At 32.1% G+C, this 23,251-nt stretch overlaps 1 protein-coding gene across 1 annotated transcript in view; it reads left to right on the forward strand.

Moving 5' to 3' along the window:
- The window catches only part of LOC129752985 (uncharacterized), a 157,896-nt gene that overhangs the window by 78,908 nt on the left and 55,737 nt on the right, over positions 1-23,251 (forward strand). Inside the window, exon 4 of the mRNA XM_055748776.1 lies at positions 11,519-11,617. Within this exon, the coding sequence (XP_055604751.1) occupies positions 11,519-11,617 (99 nt within the window). The remainder of the gene's footprint in view (positions 1-11,518; positions 11,618-23,251) is intronic.

A 23,251-nucleotide genomic window follows, 5' to 3' on the forward strand; every position in this document is an offset into this window, starting at 1 on the left:
AATCAAAGAGGATTTTTATTTTGTCTTTTGCCTTAATTGCAACTTTTCCCGTCTAATGATGAACCGAATTACAAAAGAATGAACAACTGGCATCATTATAGCGGTGGATAAATTGTTTGCCTGCTAGTCTACTTTACGGCGTTATCATCATCTCAGGGTGACCAATAGTGATGAGAATCATCAATTGGTATTAGTCAATTCTATCAGTGCCTTTTTCAATCTTTATAGTTTACCTAAATACTTACATGGTATTCCTTTAAGGTGTGTTTTGAATCATAATAAGAGCTACGGTAAAATAAGGTTAATCGGGACAAACATTGTTGCTATAAATATCAAGCAACCTATCAATAATTTTCTTCTTCTTTAAAGACCAAAAAGTTTATTGATTCGTGTCGCAAATATAAATTCAATTACCCTTTTGTTGCTGGAAAAATAAATTTGGAAAATACAATCCTAATTATTTGAAGCATTGAAAAATCTCTAAATTTCATACCATGACATGTACTGTTTTAAAACGATTACTGCGGATGAGAAAAAAATATCTGCGAAGCACAAAATTATGGACTGAATTGCGTTTAAAATGATAATAACTTAAATAATCGCAATTTAAGCGATAGAAGTCAAATTTCGCTATCTGGTGCCACCCAAAATGGTGACTTACGCCGATCTTTAAAATGCTGTCTTTAAAATGCGATAATCTCATCAAAACTTCATCAATTGAACAACATTTTTAAGTTAAGCGAAAGCCGCCAGCTTTGATTTCGAGATAGCGTCAGAAAGTGAAATTCGACTTCTACTCGCTTAGCCATTCACCCAATATCCATATTGTGGAAGTTTCATACGATTACAGTATTTTGAGATCAGCGGAAGCTGCCATCTTGGATTTTAAGATGGCGTCAGATAATGAAATTCGTCTTCTTCTGATTTAGCCCTTTCAACTTATTGGGGAGATGGGGGCATAATGGCCACCTTAAGGAAAACGGTTATTTAACCATAGAAAATAGCTATAATATGGAGGTTACATTATTGTTTCGTGTTCAGACACTTGAAAAGCCTATTCCCTAACGGGCTGAAACGTGAAAAACTAAATGAAAACGTTAAAAAATGCATTTTAAAAAATTTTGCCAAAAGCTGAAAACCAGCCACTGTGGAGGCATAATGAGAACCCCCCCTGAGGCAGTATGAGCACCATTAATAAGAGCAAGATGTACGTTTTTGCCGGGGAATCTAGCAGCGAATTCAATTCGATGAATTCAGGTGAGTCGTAGATTCATCAAACAAAGCAATAACAAAATAATCTAGGTCTGTTTGTAGAATACAAACAATTCACGCACGCTCATACATTAAGTGCTTTGTTCGAAGGATGATGCTACTAGCCGTATAATGTAACAATAAAAAAATCGATCATGAATTGTGAATGGAAAAAAAATCACCTCGAACAGAAATCTAACTCTAGTCTTTTGATTACCTCTCCGACACCTTACCAATAGGCTAAATTGTCGGATGAAAACTAGTCAAGGTGTGGCGCTATAAATCAATTTTAATTCGCTGCTAGATTCTACGGCAGAAAATGCTCATTATGCCTCGATAATATGGTGCTCTATTTGCCCCTAGTCAACAAATTTAAGTAAAAACGTGTTTTAAAATTGATAAAAGTGAAAAATCAAAAATTTTATGATGGTAAAAATTGAGAAACAATGTGTACATCATGTTGCAGTGCGTACATTATAGATCAAGGTTATTTTAAGATCATAAGAGCTTATTTCGTGGTGCTCAGAAATTATAATATTTTCGTAACTTGAGAACCAAGCTAGATTTTTTTAAATATCTCTGTAAAGATGATAAGGAGATTCCTTTTTTTGTGAAAAATTAATACTATAGGAAGTACGAAACAAATCATCATGAAAATTTATTTAAGAAAATACGCACTTTCGTAGAAAAGCGTAGTTCTCATTATGCCTCGGGTGCTCGTTATGCCCTCATCTCCCCTACCCATATTATGGGGGTTTCAAGCGATTATTAATAATAAACATGATTGAAAATAAAAGCAAAAACCGCCATCTAGCGTCAGAATACAAAATTCGATTTCTTCTATTTAATATAGCCTTTTCACCCAAACCTCATATTGTGGGGCTTTTATTTGATTTTCAGTTATTTACAGCGTTTTTAACTGAAGCGGAAGCAGCCAATTCGACTTCTTCTTATTTAGCCTTTTCACCTGATACCTATATTAGGGAGCTTCAAATTATCATCTGTAATATACAGGTTTAAAAAGAAAAAAAGAAAATATTTCAAGGTGGTGTCAGATAGCGAAATTCGACTTGTACTCGTTGAGCCCTTCCAACAAATCCCTATATTACGGAAGTTTCGTGCGATTTTAAGCATTTAAATATGAGCGGATGAAACCATCATGGATTTCAAGATGACGTCGTACAACAAAATTCAACTTCTACTTGTTTAGCTACATATATTGTGGATGTTTCATGAGATTGTCGGTCACTTAAAGCTTTGAATAGAAAAGCGTAACCCGCCATCTTGCATTAATGATGGCGTCAAGCAACAAATTTTTTCTCCTACTATTTCACTCCTAATTTTCACTCAATTCTCATATTGTAAGGATGTTCAATGTTCATACCACTTCTGGTGATTTGAAGAATTTCAAAGAATTTTATATATTTTTATATTTAACTCAAAAATATCTCACATGACTTATAAAAATGTGTAAAAATGGAAGTTCCAATTCAATATGTACAATCTAGCCGAAGCGTTTCCTTTTTTGACATCTTGATCGAGAGCTGTCACCTAATTTAACTACGATTTTAAAATCAAGCACTACGTGCCTTTATAAAAAAGGAAAATAGAAGCTTGGAACAAACTTTTTAATTTATGTTTTGAAGGAGATTTAAAAGAGCATTCAGAACTTTTTCTAAACAACTTAAACAGTTTATTTAGTAAAAGCTTTTTAGCGTTTTCAGAACTGCCTGAAAACAAATGGTTGAGTCAAGAATCTAAGCATTTTTCATGACCATAACAAAACAGTTATTTAGCTGCTAATGAAATGCCATAATAAAACTTTCAAATGCTAGTGGGCTTAGTCTGTGTTACTTGGGTATTGTCTGAAAACATAGCCGATCACAAAAAAATAGATTATTGAACAGAAAAGCGTTCAATGAGTGAAATTTAGAAAAAAAACTTGATTTTTTTGAATTATTTAAACAAAGCCTCCGATTATTGAGTAAACTTGGCTCAAATAGAGAGTACTATGAAAAAATAACGAAAATATTACTTAAAGAGGAACAATATGCAGTGATTGATTTCATCGTTTCATGGATGTTGATTTTGAGTTTCATGCCTTCTTTTCAATTCCATGTCATAATTTCATCTTAAAGAAGAATTTTAATGCATGGATGGGAAAAATCTCTGCTTTTCTATACCGATAATGAAGTACCGTAAAACGGGGTAACTTTGATCACCGGGGTAAATTTGACCAACAATAAACTTTTCCACATTACCATCAATAACTCAGTCTATAGTTTGAATTTTCGAAAACTGTTTTCTACGTTTGAAAGCCTTTGAATTGAGTATCAAATAGGTTCCATTTGGTTTGTACTTGAAATTTTTTCCTGCAAGTAAATATCTAATTATTTTAAGACTCGCAAACAAACAGCTCTCCTGATGATACCAGAAAGCATTTTGAAGCTAACGGGTTCTTTAATGTGAAAGAACTACTTTTTTTCTTTGTATGTATATGAACACTTATTGTGCTATTTTTATAGTAATTTGAAGCTAAATTTTTGATATTTAAAAAATGATTACATTTTTCAAGATTAAGCCCGTATTGAATAAATGGATAGGAACCTTATCAAATCCTGAATTTTGGAGATTTTATGCCAATTTATGCCACTAAATGCAGGCAGCATCAAAGTTCTTTTATCGAATATAAGTATTTTTAAAATAAAACGTAAAAAGTTAAGGTTAAATTGATAAACTAGCATTTGTAAATATAGTGAAGGTGTTCTGAATCCTTTATGATCAAGAAAACTCGTTAAAACCGTCAAAATGACTGATCAATGTCACCCCAAAGCATCAAATTCTGAACAGAGACGAAAACGATTTATAAACCAAATTTAAAGTAGTCTTCTAAATTTCTGCATTCATGTTTTACGTTCATAGGAGTCCAGCGCTGGTTTTAAAAATATAAAACATGCCACATTCCCCATAACAAAAAAAATAATCGAAATATATTGAAAAAAAAGTGATCAATCTTACCCCGGATTACGGAATATTCTTTTTTCAAGTATTTCCTTGAATAAAATCGATCAAATCAACCCGCGCCCGATATCTATTTTCATGGCGATCGATTTGAGCCGAATCTCGTAACCTCGCTGAGATAATCATAAAACAAAATGTTGCATTGCTCTTTTCGGCAACCGAAACCCGAATCCAGTGCCATGGCGAAGCAGAAAAAAGTGACTCTCTGGAAGCGAGAACAGAAAAAAAGTGGGAACCAGTTAAACGATAGGATGTAATCGATAGTCATAAATTTTCTTTTTTCTTCGTCGCTCAGCTCCCTGTCTTGGCAATATGCAGTTCTGGGAGATGATATTTGTTACAATGAAAAATATTCAGCACCCAAGGGCGTAAAATAACAATCCTCAAGGGGAGAGAGTAGGGAACCAGAGGATTTCGTCTTCAAGTTAAATCTGTGAAAATATTAAAAAAAAAACTTGCGAAACCAAGCCCTGGGTATAAAAACCATCACTTTTTATGAGTTTAGGCGATGCCATTTGGGGTGAGATAAGTGGCAAAATGCGCAAGTGGCACAGGTTTTCTTGCAAAAATGGGCTACGATTTCCGATGTTGTCGCCCAGAGCAATGCACGAATTAATGTACTTTAACGAGTATTTGATGTCCTCCCTCAATACCGATGGGTGATTTGATTTTTGAATTCTCGCTGCTGTGACAGCTCAGGTCGTTCAGTGGAATAAAAAAAATCCCGGCATAAGGCACATTTTCCAATAAAAACATGTGTTGACTGCTATTTGTGCAATTTTGTATGATTTAATTAACAATTTATAATCCTATAACCTTTTATGAGAATCACAGGATGGCAAATAAGGCAATCGATTTTTATTCGACTCGAAAACATCGGCAATGACGAATTGAGTTTAGCTTGAGAGTGAATATATATTATTTCATTCCATGAAATCAATACCTACTCGTAAATATGATGTGCTGTGAATATACAAAACCGTAATGGGTAACAACAGCTTTTATTTTCGTCACTCTCGAGAAGCAGCTGAGCCGCCAAACGAACATCTCGAATCCTACCAATTCTACGAAGGCTATCCGGAAGTTCGTCCTACTGAGAAAAGACCGGCGACGATTTGGAGCACTATCGTGTCGTAGATAGCATGCACATTCGCAAGCCAACATTGGTGACCATTCGCAGTTGTCGTTTATGCGTCGCGACCGAAAGCTCAAGAACTTCGTAGTGCAAATTCAATCAGTGTTTTTTAGTTGGAAGATGGAAACAAATGTATCTTCTGTGTAAAAAGTGCTTTTATTTTTAGCAATCCAGCGTTAGAAAAGAGATTTGAATAAACAACTTTAACGTACTACCAGTTGTAGCTTGAATCTAGTGGTTAAATCTTCAATGGTGAAAAAAAAAATTGAAGTATAATAAAAAATATTCTGAGCGTGGAAAAAATTGTGAATATGTGTTTGAAGCTTCGAGATATTTTCCCAAATCAAATATTCAGAAGAAACTTTCAGGAAAAACCCATCTTTGGTTAAGCGAGATATAAATTGACCTAGACGATGGTTTGGATTCAAACTCGTTTCAATTTTCTTCAAATGAGCAGTCTCTACTATCTCAAATTCACTGCCACCATAAATAATCAACATGATGCAAAATCGGCAAGAAAGGTTACAGGTAGGAATCGTGATTTTGAAAATGACAAGTGCCTAAAAACAAAGATACATGGAGCAATTTGTACAAATTTTATAGTTTTGGAAACCTCAAATATAGTTTATAGGCCATATTCAGTTACAAAAAAAATAGAATAATAAGTTATCAACCATGGCCACAACATTGGTAAAGAAGTGGTGTAGAAAGATTGTATCTTACGTTACAAAATGGCAATAAATAAATAAATAAATAAATAAATAAATAAAAAACGTAACTTTCAATCAATCCACCGTTTAAGTTGTTTTAGTCAAAGGGAACAAAAATTGAAAAGTGGATTGAAAAGTTGACGTAATTTAACGTAAATTTGTTTCCCAAAATCAGTGAAACAAATCTTTTGACGAGTTATAAATTAGCTATTTTTCAGACTTTTTTGTCAATGTGAATTTAGCAATCTTTTTTAACATCTTTCGTCAACTTGCACCAAAATTTTGAGCACATTGATGAACGAGGAAGTTTCGGCTGACATATGAAAAATGCTAGAAGGACTTTACATTTAATTTAGTTCATATTTTTGTTAAAAATCATTAAACTTATGTGATCACTTCACTAGAACCGGTATGGAATCTTCTTTCTACGAAGTAGAGTTTTGTATTCAAGAAATTGCCACCGAGCCTAAAGAGCATACACTGGCAAAAAACTACCCAACTACTAAGTTTTTTAAATCTATAGCTTATGAAATTGAAAGTAGAAGTGATATTGAACAGATTTAAACAGTAGTTTTTTATTCAAAATAATGATGAAGAACGAAATCATGTTAATTTTGATCCGTTAAACCCCTATCGTGAGAGTCAAAAAATGCCAAGCAGAATGTTTTTCTCTCAACTCAAAATTTTTTTTTTTTAACAAAATTTTGATGAACGACTAAATTGTTTGAAGAGTAACATTCACTTAGAGCTAGGGCCAAAACCCCGGAATTTTATCTCAGCTCACGATCTCATTTGTTGATGGAAATTTAGTCTCGGATATCGAATTTCAATAAGATTCGACTAAGTTTGCAAGATTTCCCGGATTTACTAATTTTAGATGCTAAATCAAATACTTATTTAAAATAAATCATAAGAATTATGTATTTTACGTTCAAAACCAAAATTTTGAGCAAATTTTATCAAAAAACAAATGAAAGAATTTTTGAAAGAATAAAATATAACTCAAAAAATTGCTGAAGTGTTTAAAAAAAACTAAATTTCTAGTGTTTCAACATTCAAGTAAACATTTTGAAATCAAAAGACCGAATTTTAAGACAGAATACCCCAGATTTGCCCGGGGCCGAATATTTGCGGAAAAATATTTGATAAGCTTAGGTAGAATCATTCCGGATGTCGAAATTCGATATCTGTAATAAGATTTCGGATTCTGTATCTTATCTTGATTTTCAGTTGGGATCATTATCCTGATTTGAGTCTTGGTTTAACATTTCAAATTAAAATGAGTTGCATTTTCTTTGATCCGAACTCACCATTATGGAGTGTGAAAAAAAAATATGTAAAATTACAAACAAATTTAATATTTGGATATGAGGTTTTTATCATTGATTCTTATGCAGGATTGAAACTTAAGAAAGTTTCAATAGGGCTATCCAGGATCTAAATATCTGAACAGTTTATTGGTTTACAGTTTTCATTCAAATTCACAAGTTGAATTTTAAATAAATAATTGAAGAAAGAGCTTTTTGGTTCAGGATTCTGATACGAATTTTGCTGTTTGGTTCATAATTGAAACTGAAAGGAATTTTTATCTTGAATTTGGATTCGAAATGCAGAATTCAGATTCCAAAGTATAATTCAAAATTCAGATTCCCATTCAACTCGAAGTTAAGTTCTATAATAATGATCAATGATGATGATGATGGACTTAAAACAAAAAAGTTATGGCTGTTCCAAGATTGTATTTTTGTGGCAAATTGTCGTTTAACACACAATGAGTACTTTTTACTCATTGAGTTTTACAGGACAATTTGTAACCAAAATACAATCTTTGAACAGTCATAACTTTTTTGTTTTAAGTCCAATCGAGTTGCAGTCTTGAGGTGAAATATTAGTCTTAATTGAAATTTTAATAAAACTTATATAATCAAGCAATCGATTGATAAAGACAAAAATGTATGATGAAAAACCAGTTTTTTATGCTTCTTTAAAACACTATGTTTCAGAATCCCTTTCACACTTTGGATTCAGTGCAACCCCTTCCTGTTGTCCGATTCTGCTCAAATTCGGCATATGGCCTTCTGATGACTCCTTTAAACCATCAAAGTCTTTTTTTTGCAAGTATTTTGCTTTTAAAGTAGGTATTTATTAAGACAAATTTGATAAATTAAATAAAAAATATCCTAAATTGTTATTTTTGTCAAGCATTAAATCGTGAATAGCTGTTCACACGTTGATACAAACCACATGTTTTGTTCAGCAAAGTTTAAGTGCACAAACATCCGGATCTTTTGATGGCAATGATATCAAAAATATTCTACGCTTGGTACACATTTTGGTCAGTTGAATCCGAAATTTTGGGACCAAAAATTTTTTTTTTCTTGAAAATAGCATGCTAGTTTTACATTTTGATACAAATTTGGTTCATTTTGTATTTTTTACGTGTAGTTATCTTTTGAAAGTGGATTTTTTAAAGATCGCGCTTGCGGAACCTCTAAACATGATTTTTTTTAGTCGGCCTCATACAAAAGTTTGCTCGGCACATCCTAATCCACCATTTGGAGGGTGAGCCCCCAGATTCCCAGAAGTTATGCAATTTTGGGACACCCTTATGATCATAATATCAACAAGAAAATTTCATTGAGAATTCAAATTGCAGGAAGTCGCAGTTTCATAATTTTATTCTTGATTTAATATTATAATTTTATTCTCTATGAGGATCAAATTAGAAACATAAACGAGATGGTAATAAAAACACAAAATGAGATCTGAATCTGTGACTATTTGTTGTTGGTAAGAAAACTTGTGCTTAATCTTCAGGTGAAAATCCAACGGTCAATATATTTTAGAAAACAACGGGAATGTCAAGGACCTGTTATTGATATATTCGAAAATAGGTTTCATTAAAAAAAATCATTTTTAAAAGATCGTTCAAAGTAATACATATTATAAACCAATTGCTGTAATTATTGTTACAGGTGAACAGGTGAATAGGTGAACAAGGTGGTTTCGTACAATCACCTTGTTCACCTTCTTCGCCGCAGAAAGCCAGTTTGCCTTGAACTGCTGCTCGTCCTTAGTAGTTTTTTTGGTCTTCTTTAGGTTACGCTTGACAATAGCCCAGTATTTCTCAATTGGGCGGAGCTCTGGCGTGTTGGGAGGGTTCTTGTCATTGGGAACCACCTGCACGTTGTTGGCGGCGTACCACTCCATGGCCTTTTTACCGTAATGGCAAGATGCCAAATCCGGCCAAAACAGTACGGAACAACCGTTTTTCTTCAGGAAAGGCAGCAGACGTTTATTCAAACACTCTTTTACGTAAATTTCATGGTTGACATTCCCGGAAGCTATGGAAATACTGCTTTTCAAGCCACAGGTACAGATGACTTGCCAAACCAGATATTTCTTCGCGAACTTTGACAGTTTCATGTGCTTGAAAATATCTGCTACCTTTCCCCTTCCTTTTGCCGTATAAAACTTCTTTCCCGGAAGCTACTTGTAGTCGGCTTTGACGTAGGTTTCGTCGTCCATTACCACGCAGTCAAACTTCGTCAGCATTGTCGTGTACAGCCTCCGGGATCGCGCTTTGGCCGTCGTATTTTGTTTATCATCGCGATTTGGAGTCATTACCTTCATGTAAGTCGATAGTCCGGCTCGTTTTTTGGCTCGATGCACGGTTGTAGAGAGAGGTTAGGGTTTCGCTTGAAACTACCGGCAACTCTCATTGTCGTCTCAGCGGCTTCCGGTTTTCGATTTCCCCTCGATCCAGACTTCCTGGCTGTCGACAAACGTTCTCCAACCACTTTAATTACATTTGATACGGTTGATTTGGCAACTTTTAGCGATTTTGCCAGCTTTGCGTGCGAGTAGCTCGGATTTTCGCGATGCGCGAGCAAAATTTTGATACGCTGCTCTTCTTCCTTGGGCGGCATTTTGACAACTGAAGAGTGAATTCCAAAATCAAAATAGGAGCATCATTCTACACACAAGGTGTCTTCAAAATGAGGGATATTCAGGTTTTTGAAATGAAAAATTGAAAGAAATACGTCAAGTTGATATTGACCAAATTTTGACCGTATCACCCTTTAATTGTTCAGTAGTTTTCTTTTTCATTGGTCATCAGTAAGCGATAAGCGCTAGCTTTTTCTGTCTTTTAAGCGATTTAAATTAGCGATAGCTTACATTGACTCAGTTAGCGCTTTTGTTAGAGGCGTTAAGTTTCAATTTAGCAAAGCCGAACACTGACCTTCAATAAGAAAACTGAATAAAACTTTAATTTCAAATTTCAACATTGCTAGAGGTGAATCAAAACAATGGCTTCATGTTAAAAAATTATACCAAACACGGGAAAATATGTTTTAGCTGGGTAAGTTTTATCATGGCCCATACACTTGATACAACGCGTCACTCATTCAATGCTGGAAATGACTTTTCAAAATGGTCAATTTTTAATGAAAGTAAACAAAAAGTATAGACAACGCGAGAAATAACTCAGCCCAAATAAAATCAATTTTTTTTTATTCCGTATAGTCCATTTTGATTTTGCCCTCCAGTCAAAATACCTATAAGCACAAGAGGGTTTTCGGACTTCGGTTGCTCTAGCGCGTTTTGAATATAAACAAACTAGTAAACCCGTTTTTTGCTCGAAATGTTCATAGAAAATCTGGGCAATAAGCGATGCACTAAGATGGGAGTGTTTTCCTATCAAAGATCCCAACTGTTTGTCTCTTTAATTCTAAACGTCGTTAATTTAGTTAAGTTAACACGTTCATCGCCCAAAAAAAATCTCAGAGCATGAAAGTAAAGCGAGAGAGCTTCAGATTTACAACGCGTGGCAGAACTGAGCGGCAACCTTGCTTAAGAGAGCCGTCACCCATATATGGGTGACGTGGCGACGAACGTGTTAAATGAGTATTCTTTCTTAGTGTGCCTTGTACAATGATAACTTTAAACTCCAAAAATAAAATAAGCCTTTGAAAACTGATTTCTTCAAACCAATTTTTTAAAACTATTTTTAACTCTATAACTTATTTAGAAAATATTTAAAAATTTGTTATGCGTTTCATTAAGTACAATCAATCGTGATTTAATAAAATAATACTATATGCAAATCCTAGCCTTAACACATTCAAATAGACTGAGGTCAAGTTATCTAGCCTCAAAATGTTTTCTAGAGAGTTTTCAACATTAGTTAGTGGAATGATTTTGTTTCGAGAATGACAATAAGTAGTTTTCCCGTTCTGTTCATTCAAAGGTTGTACCTCAACTAGTTACATACATTCTGTTGTGCATTTGCGAATTCATACATTCGAACATAGAAGTACCAAACTCGAACATTAGTCAAAACCATTTCGCTGGCATGCCATACTTCTAAATTTGCTCCATGTTTTTCGCCATTTTCCAGGAAGCACTCGCACAGCTCCGGGGGATGTCCTCTGGCGTGGGGAGAATAGGAGAACCAATCGACGCCCTGCAATCCAGGGCCCGAGAACTGGAGAAAAAGGTAGGTTTTTGCGAGCATGTTTTTCTCTTCCTCCTTTTTCCTCTTGCGCCACTCTTTTGCCCATTTTTGTGTCAGTTTATAGGAAGAGTTTGTGTTTAGTTCTTCCCTTTTCTGATATCGTTTTCTCTTCTCAATCTTGTTCATAACTCTATCAGTCGCGTGTTTGTTTTTGATCTGTTGGGACCGTTTTCGTTCCGCTGCTTTTTCATTAAACGAATTGGACTATAGAATCATCCGTTTTTGGTTTTCGCTTACTAACATATCATCGATTGTTATCCTGTGTATGTGTGAAATATTTGTGTACATAAATTCTCATCTATATCTAAATGTATAGGCTCTATGATAGAAAAAAAAAACTAACAGCTATTCGATAATTTAAAACACTTACTCTTTGGATCGTGGTTCTTTAAATAGGAAGCAGATGATTTACAGACATGACATTCAAATGCCAATATCAGTAGACTGAGGCGATTTTGGGTCATTTTTTGTATTTCCTAAACCCTGGGGTCTAAAAATCTTCGTTTTGGCTCAAAACTCATCAATGTATTTTGGAAAAAAAATTAAGTAACGTTTACATGATTAAATTTGAACTTTTATATGTGTATAAGAAAATTGATTATTTTGTACTAAAAAATCAACATCATTTTTGCTTCTCCTGAAGAACCGAGCCTGCTTATGGTATTTGTGGCAATTTATAAATTATCTAAAGGAAATTTTCCGCTTAACAACTCTGACGAAGATCGTCACTTCGTATCTTATTAGCCTAAAAAAGTATTAGCTGTAAAACGGGGGTTTGTCTTTTGGCAGTGAAAAACAATGAATTCAATTGACATCACTGCTGGTGCATAGCGAAGTATTGCATGATAAGCAGTCATGTAATGCCTCGCACGATACTCAGCAGTGATGTTTATTGAATTTATTGTTTTTCCATGCCAAAACACTTACCCCTGTTAAACAGCTAATATTTTTTTGCCTAATAAGATACGAAGTTACGATTTCCGACAACGTTGCTCAGCGGAAAATTTCCCTTGAAGAATTTATTAATTGGCATCAAAACCATTAGCAAATTCGGTTCCACAGAAAAAAAAATGATGTTGTTTTTTTCAGAACTCAATATTCAATTTTCCCATACAAACGTGAAAGTTTAATTTTACTTATGTAAACGTTACTTAGAAATTCTGCTTAAAATCATGAACGAGTTTTGAACCAAAACGAACCGGACCCCAGGATTTGAGAAATTCTAAAATGGCCCCAAATCGACTCAGTCAAATGAATCAGTTATAATTCCTTAAAACTTAAGGCCAAGGCTGCTAAATATCAGTCAATTTTGTTCGATTATGACTAGCAACTTGTAGTCAATATCAGTAAAAGAATATAAAAGTCGTCTACAAATTCAATGACCAAGCAACAAGCTCCGTCAGGCAGCAACGTCAACTTTTCGCCCAACAGTTGAAAAAATGTAATCTTCGGCGGATAGAAGAAAAAAGTCGCATCATTCAAGATTTTGATCATTTGAACATTTAAATGGATTGATAAATCTGAAAAAATCAGATAAGTTTATAAGGTTTCGTGACTATGCTTATTTTCACCGTGGAATATCTTTTTTATTCGCTTAGATCGAAAAAAACAAGCATATTGCGGAGTCAAAGCAATCGAAACATTCCCTTTAATTTAACCACGGTATCGTGGTTAAAGGCACAAAGAACATACGTAAAAGCTCGAACAAGAAATCTTCAAAAACAAAAATTAAACTTTAAAATCTGAAATCCAAAAAATGCGTTGAAAATTGACTTGAAACAAATTTTCAAGTGCCCAATTTTTGAAGAAGCATAATCGTATATGAACTCTTCAATAATTAAACTAATGTGCTCTAAAATAGACGTGTTCAATTTATTGCTAGATAAATGCAATAAGGGTGACTTTTGACTGGACAGCATTTCACTTCCTTTTTCTATACGGTTTTTACTTATTGACTTTTTTCGGCGAGTGAAACATTTTTTTTAAATTTTCCTAACGTTTCGGGTAACTTTTCCTCACCCATCATCAGATGTCCCCCAGAGTAACCCGAAACGTTTCGTTACTCTAAAAATAAAAAAAAAGTTATTTCATTAGCCGAAAAAAAGTCAATAAATAAAAACCGTATGAAAAGTACCGATGACAAACTTTTATTCACTTCTTTATTTTTGCTCTTCTGAGGCAGTCGAAATATCTAACAGTTTTATTTAGTTTTTGCACTCTTTGAACGGTTATCGTCAGAAAATGAATCGGCTATATCCAGTCAATTGAGAATTTTCTTGACAATCATTCTTACCCATCAGAACTGATTCTAGACAACTGAAAGCAGGTTACTTTCAAGTATCACTTTTGCATTCTATTGCTAAAAATTTAGTAGGAATGAAAAACCGATGAACTTTTAAGATATTTTTCCACTATGCAACCGGACGAAAGTGTAACAAAACTTTAACGCAAAATTTTCTTGAAACATGCTAAACAGTTTACATGATCTGTTCAAAACTAACCAAAATTTTGTTTTTTTCTCAGTATGGTTTTGACAGTTCTCTTTGATGTGTTTGGAGACACCTGGTGGCCCAGTCGAAAAACAAAAATTGGTTCAAAACGATCGTTGGAAATTTTACACAGGTTTCGTGGGCTGGCTTGTACGTCTGTTCTCTGTTAAAGGGAGTTAAAGTTAAAGGGAATGTTTCGATTGCTTTGATTCAGTAGAATTATGCATCCAAGTAGGCTCACAACACATATTAGAAGAATATTGCCGTTAATTAAAAATGCACGGTGTCATGCGATCTGCAATTTTATTTAATTTTTTTAGAAATTTCTATCATCTTTGATGAACTTTGATAAAAATTAAAAAGTGTTGAATCAACAGATTCTTGGCCTTTTCAAAAAGTTAAGAAAAACCTTGAGGTTTCAAGTGTCATTATAGAATAAATTAGACATTCACAAGGGTATGAAAATAGATAATTAAAATGGGTAGGTACTTAAAAAATTAAAAAAGTTTTTCATTCTTTGTCACGTCTGCCGTTTCCATTTAGATGTCTATCCGGCCTCTGGTCTATTCGAGTTTAATTCTTTTCATTTGACTGCAATATTTACACAGTTTTGTCATGCGGAGGCTTCTAATGAAGTACATATCGGATGGCTACCTCAGTCGTAATAAGTATAATTTATTCTTCTTACAGTTTCTGCTATCACGTTTGGAGAAAAATAATTATTTGCAACTAACAAAGATATTTTGTAAATAAGTCAACAACGCGGCGTGACTTAAGATTTTATTTTTTACATTATGAAATCGGTGGGGAATGGTTGAATGATGAAATTTCGACCAGTTTCGTTGTTAAAAACTCTTTAAGTAAAATGTTTTTATTTGCACCGAATCCATCGATCCACTTATTTCTTTATGTTACAAATCCTAGTTTTGTTACGTTGCCGAGCTACTGACGCAACACGTTTTTTCACGTTTATTTTCACGGAAACTGCGTGAAGTTTTCAAACAGGTTCATTCAAATTTTTATTGCATTTAAATCACAGCACAACTGAATTTATTTCAAGTCGTCATTCTATAAAAGCCATCAATCGTAAAAGTTAAAATATATAGTAAAAATCTTTCGACTGATGGGGTAATGAATAAATTGATTTTCAGCGATTTCAGTCACGAAAAAATCATAAAACGATTTTTATTTCTTCATCCGACGTTTCGGCATTTATTATGCCTTTTTCAAGGAGTCTCTTAATATAACAAATTTAATGATGTGTTTAAAAAGGTGTTACAAAATAAGGTGTACTTACTGAAATTTCTTGTTTTAATTGTTCAAAAAGTTTTTTAAATCTGCTAAACTGTCTAATCGGGAAATGGAGTCAAGTTGTCTGTGGTGTATAGCAAAATATTCAAAGTTGAGCTGATATATATTTTTTAATTATTTTTTTATAATTCCTAACATTTTCATTGAACTCAAAACCATGTTTGTGATTGAGTAAGACTTATAACAAAAAGGATATTTTTTTAATCAGTCATAAAACAATGATTTTCCATACACAGCTTTTTTTCAAAGACAAATATATGCGTATCTTCTCGAATTTCTCCTTCAATTCACTATGTTGCCATTTTCAATGTGAGAATTGTTGTGAGACAATTTGAAATCTAATCAAGTGAAAGACATTAACACAAAACTGTAGTCGTTATTGGAAAATAAAACCATCATCGTTATTTATTACGGATTTCACGATATAAATTAGATGGAGTGTTACGACTGTGTTTAAATTCAAAGGAAGTCCTTGATTACCTTGATTAGTATTGACTACGTTTATTTGTAGATTCATTCAGCCAGAAGGTTCTTCAAACTTCCTTTTAAAACATGAAGGTATTAGTGAATAAAACACTTGAGACCAAAAAATGTAAGCTATTGGATTCAATAACAAATTAGTTGCAATAAACTTAAGACGATGGTTGGATGGTCTTCATATATGTACTTACAATTCCAGACTTTATCGGAATGATTGGATTAAAAGTACGCTTCTCGGAATAACATTAATTCAAATTTGGGTCTTATCATGTAACAAGTCGTTGTTTCATAAAAAAAGCATCATGTTCCAGTCTTTGAAAGAAACTACTTCCGATTTCGTTTCGCTCTTCAAGTTTGCATGTTTTTCTTCCTTAAAAGTATTGTCTCAACCAATTGCATAGTGGCAACAATGGCAGAGATAGAACACGTTCTTAACAAATATAACTAAGTTGTTTAAAAGATACTTTGGAAATCCTCAAAGTGATTGTTCAGTGTATATTTTCATTTTGAGGCAACTTGACTGTTTTGAAGGTGAGTCTGAATTCGATACTCAGAGCTGCTGAGTCCCCTCCACAATAATTGGTGTTTTCAATCAATTCAATATACATGCCCGATCAGGAGGGAAAAACAAAATTATATCAAAATGAGATATTTTGATACTTATTTTTTTCTATCTAAATGAGTTATAATTCAGTACTCGTAGGATGTTAAAATATCTCAAATTATATCAAAAAATCTATACGATCATAGCTGAATTATATCAGTTTTTGATATGCTCCTATCAAGATTATATCTCGTTCAGATAGCATAGTTTGATATTGGACAGAACAAATTATATCAAAATTATAACTTATCAAGATATGAGTGCTTCGAAAAAAATTTCTAGTGGAAGGTCAATAAACCACATTATTTGATAAAACCATGCCCCATTTTTGGTTTCCCTAGAATTTGATTCAATTTTATGAATCTGTTGAGCGAAACTCGTTAATGTAAGGTTTGAGCCGTTGACTTCGATGTCCGTGTTTCAGAAAAAGTTGTACGTATATCAAAATAAGATATAATCATTTTATTTTAGGACAATCCAAAAAAAATCTTGATAATTGAATATGAGCTCAACCCCATTCAGGTTTGTCAATCAGAATGAGATATAATTCAGATTAGAGAAACTTAAAATCGAAAATTTGGAGTACTTAATTATAACTGAATCAGATACGGTGAGATACGTTTGAGTTATTATTTTGATATGCTCTCCTGATCGGGTGTATACTCCCACTATGCATAATGCTCTGAACTATGAACATCGAACATACAAGGAGGCGGAGCAGAAATTTGCATATCCAAATTTCTTCGCTTGCTTTTATTGTTCAATAAAGTGGGTTTTTTATTGACCCAAAAACGTCGAGCTTTGGCGAATAGAGCGCAAGTCAAAAATTCTACAAACATTATACAGCGCCGAATGCTTTGGTCGACAACTTTCCGCCACGGGTCGAAATTAAAGAATGAGGTAAAAGCTCGGTTCTGGCTCTGGGGCCTGGCCTGGCGTTGACTAGTGAATGCTTTACGATTTATTGTAATACGCCAGTACTTTATGAGTCTGCTCAAGGTAACAAAATTATGGCTCGGTACTAAACTTGAGCCAGCAAACTGATTGCAATGTATTCGGGAGCTGCTTAAATTGGCCACCAGCCCCGGAGGGTGGTCAACATCATCGTTATGGTTTCGGTGATGTCTCGCCAAATGGAACGTTTATCAGATTGATCTTCTGAAGTAGCTATAAAGCAGTTATCTCAAATTGCATTTGTTCTTGGAATAATTATATGCAAGAGCGGAAATATCATCTCGAGTGTACGAGATCATCGGTCTTCTACCAATTGTGCACTCAGTACCTAGTACTACCTACCACGATAAAAGATTTTGCAGGAGAAATGTATGTTAAACTCACAAAGTATGTAAATTTCTCACCAGCAAGAATTTTGACTGTGTAGTGGTATTCAAAAATAGTATTGAGAATCTCTGTTTGAATTCTGATGACATTCAGATTCAATGCAACTTCACTTTCAAATTCACAACTTAACTTTCGGAAAACCAGTGGCTTTATATGGAATGTTTAAGAAATTACATGTACAACAAACCATAAATTCCTCCAAATCACATGTGAAGCACATTAATTTTTTACAAGGTTTGTACTTAAGATAATTTAAGATTCAGTTGATCGCGAAATAATATTCAACATTTTTCAATTGTCATATAACACAGAGTATCAACCATAAATGTCTTGGAAAGCCAAAAAGATAAAAAAAATGACAAAAATCAATTAGCTTAGCTTAGCTTGATTAACTACTCACATCCACCTTAAAACGTAAAACCCGAAGTGCATGGTTGTAGAAAATGTATGCATTGCTGATTCCAAAAACATATGATAACAATCACTTCGAGGTCCACGATCGCTGGCGTGGCTCAGTAGAACAAGTTCCACATTGCCAATGGTTGCTACTCCGTGATTGACCGAGGCCATCAATTTTGATCAGAGGTCAAATGAATAGTGCTTGGGATTAGCAGCTCATTCACACTGCACAAAACTGATGCTCTCTCTTTTAACGTCAATAACGGCACCGGCCACGTCCTAGTAGTCAAAAGATAGATTGGAAGAAAGAGAAAAGGATGAAAGATCTATTTTGTGCTTTAGGACCGAGGTTACCTCTGCATCCTAGCAAAACAATTTTGGTTGGGAGAAGGGTTGAAGGAATTGATTGGGAGACACTTTTGACTAGTGTTACGATGAACTTAAAAAATTATTTTCCTCATCCCTATTAGCTTCTATTGAAAGCTTTCAGTTCATTGAAAGGCTTGAGTATGTAAAGTATAATGATGACAAAAATGAACTCTGAATGGACTCTAAAAATTCTTGTTTCTAGTTGCTTCTTATTTCGAGTGAAAATTTAAATGCATAGTACCGGAAAAATTGTCTCCTGATATTTAAAATAAGGCTAGTAAACTCTTTGAGAGTAGAAGTTTGAATAAACACAACTTTGTTAATTTATAATCTCTAATACATTTTGATACAAGTTTCGGATTCAGTTCATAAAAAAAAACAAAAAACAAATTTACATTTTGATCAGTTTTAATTTATACCTTTTAGCGTTTTTGGCTTCGGTCCATTATGTTTCCGATGTAAATTTATGTCAAAATGGATGCTTCAGCTTTGTGCATCCAATTTGACCTTAATTTTCTCCAAAAAATAATAGTGTATATGAGTTTATCATATTGTAAGTAATTTTGAAATTGAAAAATAATATCAATGTATCAATCAATAAAAATTGGGTCAGTGGCTTATGGTGCAATATGTTTGATTCAACTATTGTGTGGTTGAATTGAATTCATCGATTAAAGCTACAAATGCAGAATTTGTTGAAACCAAAGTATAAAAGGTTCAAATTTCGACCTTTTTTTAGCGCTTAAATGACTGGAAACCAACGATTAAAAACAAATGTAGATGGAAAGTACAAGATAGATAGTCAATTTTTTAAAAATTTAAATTTAATGTCTGTTTAAAAGGCATCATCATATAATTTTATTCTGTTTGAAAATCGATAAAAGTTTTTGGAAGTGTTGACCACTTCATCAAAATATTGAAGAAAGAAAAACGTCATAAACAATTTCCTATTCACAAATTTTAACTAATTTTTTTAGTTCATAAAAATAATTAACCAACAATCTTTCCAATGCATATTCAAGTGTTTTTTCATGAGACTTTCAACTGCTGTATTTTTGAGTTGAAAATTCAAAACTATCGTTTTTTCATCAGCTGTCTTCAAACAGCTTGAAATAATGCTGTATTTCTCAAAGTTATTTACGTTTTCCTTGACCAACAAACGATTTTTAAGTTTATTGCAATTTAAATAATCAATTTTTCGTATTTTTATTTATAGAATATCAAATAGTTAGAACATTCGTTCGGGCCTCAATTAAAATTTTAATCTTATCGAAATTACAATACTTATTTATGTTGAATACGGAAGCCCATCGATTTTCATTTTATTATTTCTCCAAAATAAATATAGTTAATATCCCGACTTTTGACTTTGTTATAATAATGATCTTATCATTACAACTGCTTTTTCAAGAAATTACATTATCCATTTCTGTATAAAAATACGTTAAATTAATTTTCTGTTTTTAAATAGAGATTTATCATTGAGAAACAAATTACATAGTTTAAATTTCAAATTATTAAACATCTATCCACTATAATACTTGACTATAATTTAGTTTGTCATGATAAAAACATTCATCAAATAAATTTAATTTTTTTCGAAAGAAATGAAATTTTTCAAAATTTACATTCGACCCTTTGTGCAAAATAACATCATACGTTAGAGATTATTCAAATAAGACTGAGACGATTATCAAAATTTCAAATTTTAAAAGAAAATAAAAAAAACAACAGAGTACTTAACTTGGTGTCCTCGAAATTCTTAACCAAAGACCACTTTCGGCTCGAATTTTTCTAGACGATAGAGAGCTTCCGTTTCCTGTTTCTTTCCGAACGGTGGCGACAAACTGTCCTTGCAGTTGCAGATGGAGCTTTTGACATCCTCAATTCAATCAAAACATTCTTCTCGCTATTTCCAGCCTTTATCGTTCTGCCAAAATGCCCCGCTCAATCGAATGCCGTTTTCTCTGTCTTCATAATTTTATAATTACCTGAAAGTAAGCAACTAAATTTTATTTTCCGGAGCCTCTTCAAAACACGTCATATCTCAACCGATGACTACTTCGATCCCTCATAAAAAAAATGACAAAAATCAATTATTTGAAAAACTACAAAGAATGCAAAGATAAAAAAAACATAAAACTTGAATCAATGAGAAAAAAGAGGCGAAAAAGACAAAAAAGACAAAAAAGACAAAAAAGACAAAAAAGACAAAAAAGACAAGAAAGACAAAAAAGACAAAAAAGACAAAAAAGACAAAAAAGACAAAAAAGACAAAAAAGACAAAAAAGACAAAAAAGACAAAAAAGACAAAAAAGACAAAAAAGACAAAAAAGACAAAAAAGACAAAAAAGACAAAAAAGACAAAAAAGACAAAAAAGACAAAAAAGACAAAAAAGACAAAAAAGACAAAAAAGACAAAAAAGACAAAAAAGACAAAAAAGACAAAAAAGACAAAAAAGACAAAAAAGACAAAAAAGACAAAAAAGACAAAAAAGACAAAAAAGACAAAAAAGACAAAAAAGACAAAAAAGACAAAAAAGACAAAAAAGACAAAAAAGACAAAAAAGACAAAAAAGACAAAAAAGACAAAAAAGACAAAAAAGACAAAAAAGACAAAAAAGACAAAAAAGACAAAAAAGACAAAAAAGACAAAAAAGACAAAAAAGACAAAAAAGACAAAAAAGACAAAAAAGACAAAAAAGACAAAAAAGACAAAAAAGACAAAAAAGACAAAAAAGACAAAAAAGACAAAAAAGACAAAAAAGACAAAAAAGACAAAAAAGACAAAAAAGACAAAAAAGACAAAAAAGACAAAAAAGACAAAAAAGACAAAAAAGACAAAAAAGACAAAAAAGACAAAAAAGACAAAAAAGACAAAAAAGACAAAAAAGACAAAAAAGACAAAAAAGACAAAAAAGACAAAAAAGACAAAAAAGACAAAAAAGACAAAAAAGACAAAAAAGACAAAAAAGACAAAAAAGACAAAAAAGACAAAAAAGACAAAAAAGACAAAAAAGACAAAAAAGACAAAAAAGACAAAAAAGACAAAAAAGACAAAAAAGACAAAAAAGACAAAAAAGACAAAAAAGACAAAAAAGACAAAAAAGACAAAAAAGACAAAAAAGACAAAAAAGACAAAAAAGACAAAAAAGACAAAAAAGACAAAAAAGACAAAAAAGACAAAAAAGACAAAAAAGACAAAAAAGACAAAAAAGACAAAAAAGACAAAAAAGACAAAAAAGACAAAAAAGACAAAAAAGACAAAAAAGACAAAAAAGACAAAAAAGACAAAAAAGACAAAAAAGACAAAAAAGACAAAAAAGACAAAAAAGACAAAAAAGACAAAAAAGACAAAAAAGACAAAAAAGACAAAAAAGACAAAAAAGACAAAAAAGACAAAAAAGACAAAAAAGACAAAAAAGACAAAAAAGACAAAAAAGACAAAAAAGACAAAAAAGACAAAAAAGACAAAAAAGACAAAAAAGACAAAAAAGACAAAAAAGACAAAAAAGACAAAAAAGACAAAAAAGACAAAAAAGACAAAAAAGACAAAAAAGACAAAAAAGACAAAAAAGACAAAAAAGACAAAAAAGACAAAAAAGACAAAAAAGACAAAAAAGACAAGAAAGACAAAAAAGACAAAAAAGACAAAAAAGACAAAAAAGACAAAAAAGACAAAAAAGACAAAAAAGGCAAAAAAGGCAAAAAAGACAAAAAAGACAAAAAAGACAAAAAAGACAAAAAAGACAAAAAAGACATAAAAGACAAAAAAGACATAAAAGACAAAAAAGACAAAAAAGACAAAAAAGACATAAAAGACAAAAAAGACAAAAAAGACAAAAAAGACAAAAAAGACAAAAAAGACAAAAAAGACAAAAAAGACAAAAAAGACAAAAAAGACAAAAAAGACAAAAAAGACAAAAAAGACAAAAAAGACAAAAAAGACAAAAAAGACAAAAAAGACAAAAAAGACAAAAAAGACAAAAAAGACAAAAAAGACAAAAAAGACAAAAAAGACAAAAAAGACAAAAAAGACAAAAAAGACAAAAAAGACAAAAAAGACAAAAAAGACAAAAAAGACAAAAAAGACAAAAAAGACAAAAAAGACAAAAAAGACAAAAAAGACAAAAAAGACAAAAAAGACAAAAAAGACAAAAAAGACAAAAAAGACAAAAAAGACAAAAAAGACAAAAAAGACAAAAAAGACAAAAAAGACAAAAAAGACAAAAAAGACAAAAAAGACAAAAAAGACAAAAAAGACAAAAAAGACAAAAAAGACAAAAAAGACAAAAAAGACAAAAAAGACAAAAAAGACAAAAAAGACAAAAAAGACAAAAAAGACAAAAAAGACAAAAAAGACAAAAAAGACAAAAAAGACAAAAAAGACAAAAAAGACAAAAAAGACAAAAAAGACAAAAAAGACAAAAAAGACAAAAATTATAGAAAGAACAAAAATTTTAAAAGTCATAAAAATTACCAAAAATTACAAAGAATAAAAAAAAAATTTCAGAAATTACGAAAATTACAAAAATTACAAAAGTTACAAAAATTACCAAAATTACAAAAATTTCAAAAATCACAAAAATTACAAAAATTTCAAAAATTACAAAAATTACAAAA

The sequence above is a fragment of the Uranotaenia lowii genome, chromosome 3 (genome assembly GCF_029784155.1).
Source record: "Uranotaenia lowii strain MFRU-FL chromosome 3, ASM2978415v1, whole genome shotgun sequence".
NCBI lineage: Eukaryota > Metazoa > Arthropoda > Insecta > Diptera > Culicidae > Uranotaenia > Uranotaenia lowii.